A 5458-nucleotide genomic window follows, 5' to 3' on the forward strand; every position below is an offset into this window, starting at 1 on the left:
ATACCAAGGGACCCCATAGCCTTGCCAGTTTGGTTTAAGTAGCGAAAGTCATAGATATCAATTAAAATGGGGAATCTTTATGGATTTCGATATGACTACACGGAAATATTGTGCTTATCAGCCTAAACAAAGAAAATTTTCAAATGTATTTCAAAGTATATGTTCATTATCAATAATTTATATTCTATCAATTATAGGTGTTTCCCGACTACACAGAGATAAAAATAAAACTTCCATAGAGAACACACATTTTGAGCAATGCTAACATATCAAATACAGGTTACGCATGCCTTGACAACGATTTTTCATCAACTAAATAATTTTTCAAACACTTAGTTTTAAAAAGGGTAAAACCAAATATTAATGATTTATGCTAAATTTTACTGGTAGTCGTTGCAAAGATTCTCTTGAGCCTTGAAATTCCCTAATTACCGCTGGGAAGTGGAAACTAGGAAACCATTTCTGCACATATAAGGAAAACAGGATAAGAAATACGTTGTGATAATAGGAAAATATTCTTTAATAATCTGCTTATATCTTACAACCACTTTTCCCGGAAGCGTATCTAAAGTGACCAATAAAAATTCCAGCAAAATCATAAAGCGTTCTCGATTTGCCTTAATACTCATCTGACACCGTAAAATTTTGCTGTAATGTAAGAAGAATACCTTAAAGCTATAAGCTATCAGCACAGGTTACAAAGATTAACATTTCATACTTATTGTCTCGAAAATAGTGGTGAAACTTAATATTTTTAGACTAGCAAATTTTTGAAATGTGATTTAAATAAAGTGAACAAATAAGAGTTTTGTTTTAGACCTTTTTTTCGCAAATTATACTTTATTAGTTAACTATATTGCCTCTTACTTTATATATTATGAGTGTATATAACCATTGACTCTGACAACAATGATTACAACTGATAAACTGGCAGAAATGACAAAAGTAGTTTCAACAATCGTTACCTAGTTTGCTTGTTATACTGAGAATCTGTTTTTAAAAGAATTCTGAACAAAGAGTTTAAAACTGTGTTAAATTAAAGAATTTTTCAAAATTTGTTCAGGAATAATGCCTTCTTAAATAGCTCCTCAATTTTACCTTCACTTAATCATATTAATTTCATCAATTATCCATGGAGAAAATGTCATTTAACGTGCTAAAAATTTAGATATAACTCGGAAAAATAAAATGAGCAACATTGGCTCGTAAAAGAGGAGTGTGTTTTTAAAATAAAAACTACAGAATATTCAATTGGATAAATATCTTCAAAACTCCCGAAGACTACATTACTTATGCACAAATCAAGAGAAGCTGACGAGAAATTATAACAAAACGAAGATCAGTGAAATTGAGTAAATGCGTGTGATAATAGCTATAACTATGATTAAACAGAAAATATGAGAAATATTTCTGCATTAAGACTAGATATAACTAAATGAGATCATAATAAGTGGCAATTGGAAGTTTGAATTCTCTTTGGCGGCATTGCCAAAATTCGACCTGTGATTCCATGCCGAACCAAAACCGTAACAGAATAGGCAGCACCCGGTGACAGAGCCTCCGTTTTGTAAGTCTGCTTTTTGGTCACAACAGAATGACCACACCACTTGTCAACGAAGAGCCAAGATTTTTCAAGCAAAGTCTCCCAGCCACACTGCCGAGCTGTTCTTTCTGTCCATGTGGCACCGTTTCTCAGCCTTTTCACCAGCACACAGTGTGAAGCATTTCCAGGTGCCTTGAACCATTTAACAAGAGCGGACGTACATGTAACGTTAGAGATTTTAACAACAGCTCTTCGAGGTAAGCGAGGTAAAGCTAACGTTCTTGTGTTATGGGCAGCCGTAATCATTATACTATTACCGGCCCCTGGAGGGTCTGTCTTAAGAGAAAATGTTAAAGATGCTTGTGGCAAATCTCTCAAGACTAGATGCAGACAGCCTGGGTCCCCAGCAGCGCTTCCTAGGCTGTTGCCATGACGAGTCTTGACATTTAGATGTAGCTGTGTGCTACAGGTAACAGCCATGATATGAAGCCTCCGACCTTTTTTTCGAACCTTGAATTTAACTGAAGCTGAGCCACCAGCCGAGGGGACCAAAGTCATCAATTCACCTGGTCTTAACCGTGGTACCTTTGCCCTTCTGCTTGGCCTCACAATTCCTCGACCCATTGGCGGTCCTCCGATGCCATTTTCTTCCCAAACAGCCACGTGAAGAGTGTTGGAAGGAGCATGTGAAAGTCTGTACCAGTTATGCTCAGTACAACCCATCAACAACATTGGGTTCTTGGTGGGTGTTCTTAGTCTGGAAGTTTCTCGATATAAATTTCGGTATCTCGGGATTGTCTTTTTGGGTCCTGTATAAAGAAGGTTTTCTTCTCGGGCAGCTCTTGCAGCACAAAGAGATGGAAATGAGCGACCTTCACTGATGACTAAGCAATACCCAGTGGCTGAAACACTATAATTGAGAGATTTAAAGGAATTAATTGCTTAAAGAGAAATAGAATAAATTAATATCAAGTAATGAACACAAATGGAAATTTCGCTATAATCAAAATATAAAATCAACAGGTTGGATCTTGAAATCTTTTAGTAAAAGACGGGCGACAGTGGGTTTTTATATTCATTAATTGTATTAATCTTAAAATCTACAAAAAAAAAAAGGAACAAAAAAAAAGAAACCGGCATCACATATTTCCCAAAATGTCTTGGAAGTCTTGAGCATCATATATAATAGGATTAAGTTCCTTTGAAAATATATATTAATTTTTTATGATTTTAGTATTTACATGATTTGAAATATATACGAACAATCAAAGCGGAAATGGTAGCAAAAGAAATGCTCCCTGATGAAAAAAACACTTCCTTTTAACTTTATTTAATTATATTGGATGTTGATTTCTTCAGAAAAGTATTAATATGATTATCATTGTCTTTATCATTATTGTTATTCAAATCTAAAAATAATAGCTAGCAGCAAGTTTCTAATTGTTCCTATTCAACAATTCTGTCATATAATACTTTTATTCATTCATTGCAAAAATTTACACTGGGAAAAGAGCAATTCAATTTGTTTGAGTAGTAAAAGTTTCAGTTATTTTCTGATGAACATAACATTTGCCTATAAATGATCAAAGAAAATGAGATATACTCTCTTTATTCACCTCGGGGACCATCGTAACATTATACCTTCCGGAGAAGTGCTACTGGTAGAACTGACAGGTGCGATTACAGGAACAGGAGACCAGTCTTTTTTAGCCTTGATATGCATGTAAGTTGATCTCCATAGGGGCATCACCTGGAATGCAAGATTTTATAAGATTAAAACAATAATTATATTTCGATAGCCGTACCTATACATACGGCATTATAACAAATATTAAGTTACACAAAGCTACATGAAGAATTAATTACCTAATTCACTTTATATGTATATATATATATATATATATATATATATATATATATATATATATATATATATATATATATATATATATATATGTGTGTGTGTGTGTGTGTGTGCATATTTATATATACCTATATATGCATATATATATACAGATTATAGTTTTATATACATATATATATATATATATATATATATATATATATATATATATATATATATATATATATTATATATAAACATATATATAAACATATATATATAAACATATATATATATATATATATATATATATATTATATATATATATATAAACATATATATTATATATATATATAAACATATATATATTATATATATATAAACATATATATATATATATATATATATATATATATATATATATATATATATTATATATATATATATATATATATATATATATATATACATATACATATACATATATATATATATATATATATATATATATATATATATATATATATTATATATACATATACGTGTATATATATAAATATATATATATATATATATATATATATATATATATATATATATATATATATATATATATATATATATATATATACATATATAAATATGAACTACTACTTTCAAACATCCGTATTAAATTTCGGACAGACAGAGGAAGAAATCAAGAACTAGTCAGGTATAATCTAGATAAACTGAGGAACGAGGAAGTAAAAACTGCCTTCAAAGTAAGAGTAGGAGGACGTTTTGAACCACTAATAGGACTCGAGACAACAGAGGAAAAGTGGCGTCGGGGACGAGACATAATTAAAGAGGAAGCCGACAGTATTTTGGGAAGGAGAAGGAAAGCAAAGCAACAGTGGGTCACAGAGGAAGTATTGGATGCATGCCAAGAGAGGAGAGAAGCAAAAAAGACAAAGAATGAAAACCCATCCCAAGAAAACAAAGCAAGTTATAGACAAAAGTGCAGAGCAGTGGACAATAAATGCAAAAGAGCAAAAATAAAATGGATAGAAGACCTGTGTAAAACATGTGAGGAATGTTTCAGAAACGGCCATTCAAGAGAGCTATTCACCGCAGTAGACAGATTAACAAGGGGTTGGAAGAACAATGGAATTGCTGTAAGAGATGCAAATGGCAACAAGGTATCAGCAACGGCTGATGTTGAGAAGATCTGGAAAACGCACTTCGAGGAACAACTAAAAGGAAGTGGAAGACGGGTAACTGGAGAAGATTATCCAGAACTAAGAGGAGAGCTATGGAACATACAGGAAACACCAGATCTCCTGATAGAAGAAGTGGGAAAAGCTTTAAGAGCTATGTCGAGTGGGAAAGCACCAGGAATAGATGGACTACCAAAGGAATTGCTTGAAGCTGGCGGTGAAATGATAGAAAGATGGTTGTGTGATTTATGCAGGGATATAGTAGATGGACAAGCAGCTCCAAATGATTGGACTGAAAACATTATAATTCCAACACACAAGAAAGGGGACACCACCTTATGCAAAAATTATAGGCCTATCAGTCTATTACCACATGCTTATAAAGTTTTAGCAAAAATCATACAAAGTAGAATAGCAAGGCAAGAAGAGGAAATAATTGATGAGGGTCAAGCAGGATTTAGGGCGGGTAGAGGAACAATCGATCATGTATTCACCTTCTCACAAATCATAGAAAAATTCTGGGAGAAGGAAAAAGATCTGTATTGTGTATTTATTGACTTCAGGCAAGCGTTTGACTCCATATGGAGGGAAGGAATGATTAGGATTTTGAAGGAATGGGGATTAGAACCAAAAATACTGGAAACCATCAGGAGATTGTATGAAAGGACATCGGCTAGAGTAAGAAAAGGAAAGTGTTTGACAGAAGAGTTCATAACCACTGGTGGGGTTATACAGGGTTGCCCACTATCACCACACCTCTTCAACCTATACTTGGAATGGGTAATGAGAATGGCACTTGGAGATTATGAGGGTGGCATAGATATAGGAGGGACAAAAATATCTAATATGAGGTATGCAGATGACATAGTGCTTTTA

The 5458-nt window shown here is 32.8% G+C and overlaps 1 protein-coding gene across 1 annotated transcript in view; it reads right to left on the minus strand.

Moving 5' to 3' along the window:
- Window positions 1–521: 521 nt before the first annotated feature.
- LOC137629413 (protein NDNF-like) overlaps window positions 522–5458 on the minus strand; it is a 115947-nt gene continuing 111010 nt past the window's right edge. The window contains 2 exon segments of the mRNA XM_068360647.1: window positions 522–2453; window positions 3160–3293. Of these exon segments, the coding sequence (XP_068216748.1) occupies window positions 1442–2453; window positions 3160–3293 (1146 nt within the window). The 3' untranslated portion in view covers window positions 522–1441.

This window comes from Palaemon carinicauda, chromosome 37 (assembly GCF_036898095.1).
Source record: "Palaemon carinicauda isolate YSFRI2023 chromosome 37, ASM3689809v2, whole genome shotgun sequence".
NCBI classification, from domain to species: Eukaryota; Metazoa; Arthropoda; class Malacostraca; order Decapoda; family Palaemonidae; genus Palaemon; species Palaemon carinicauda.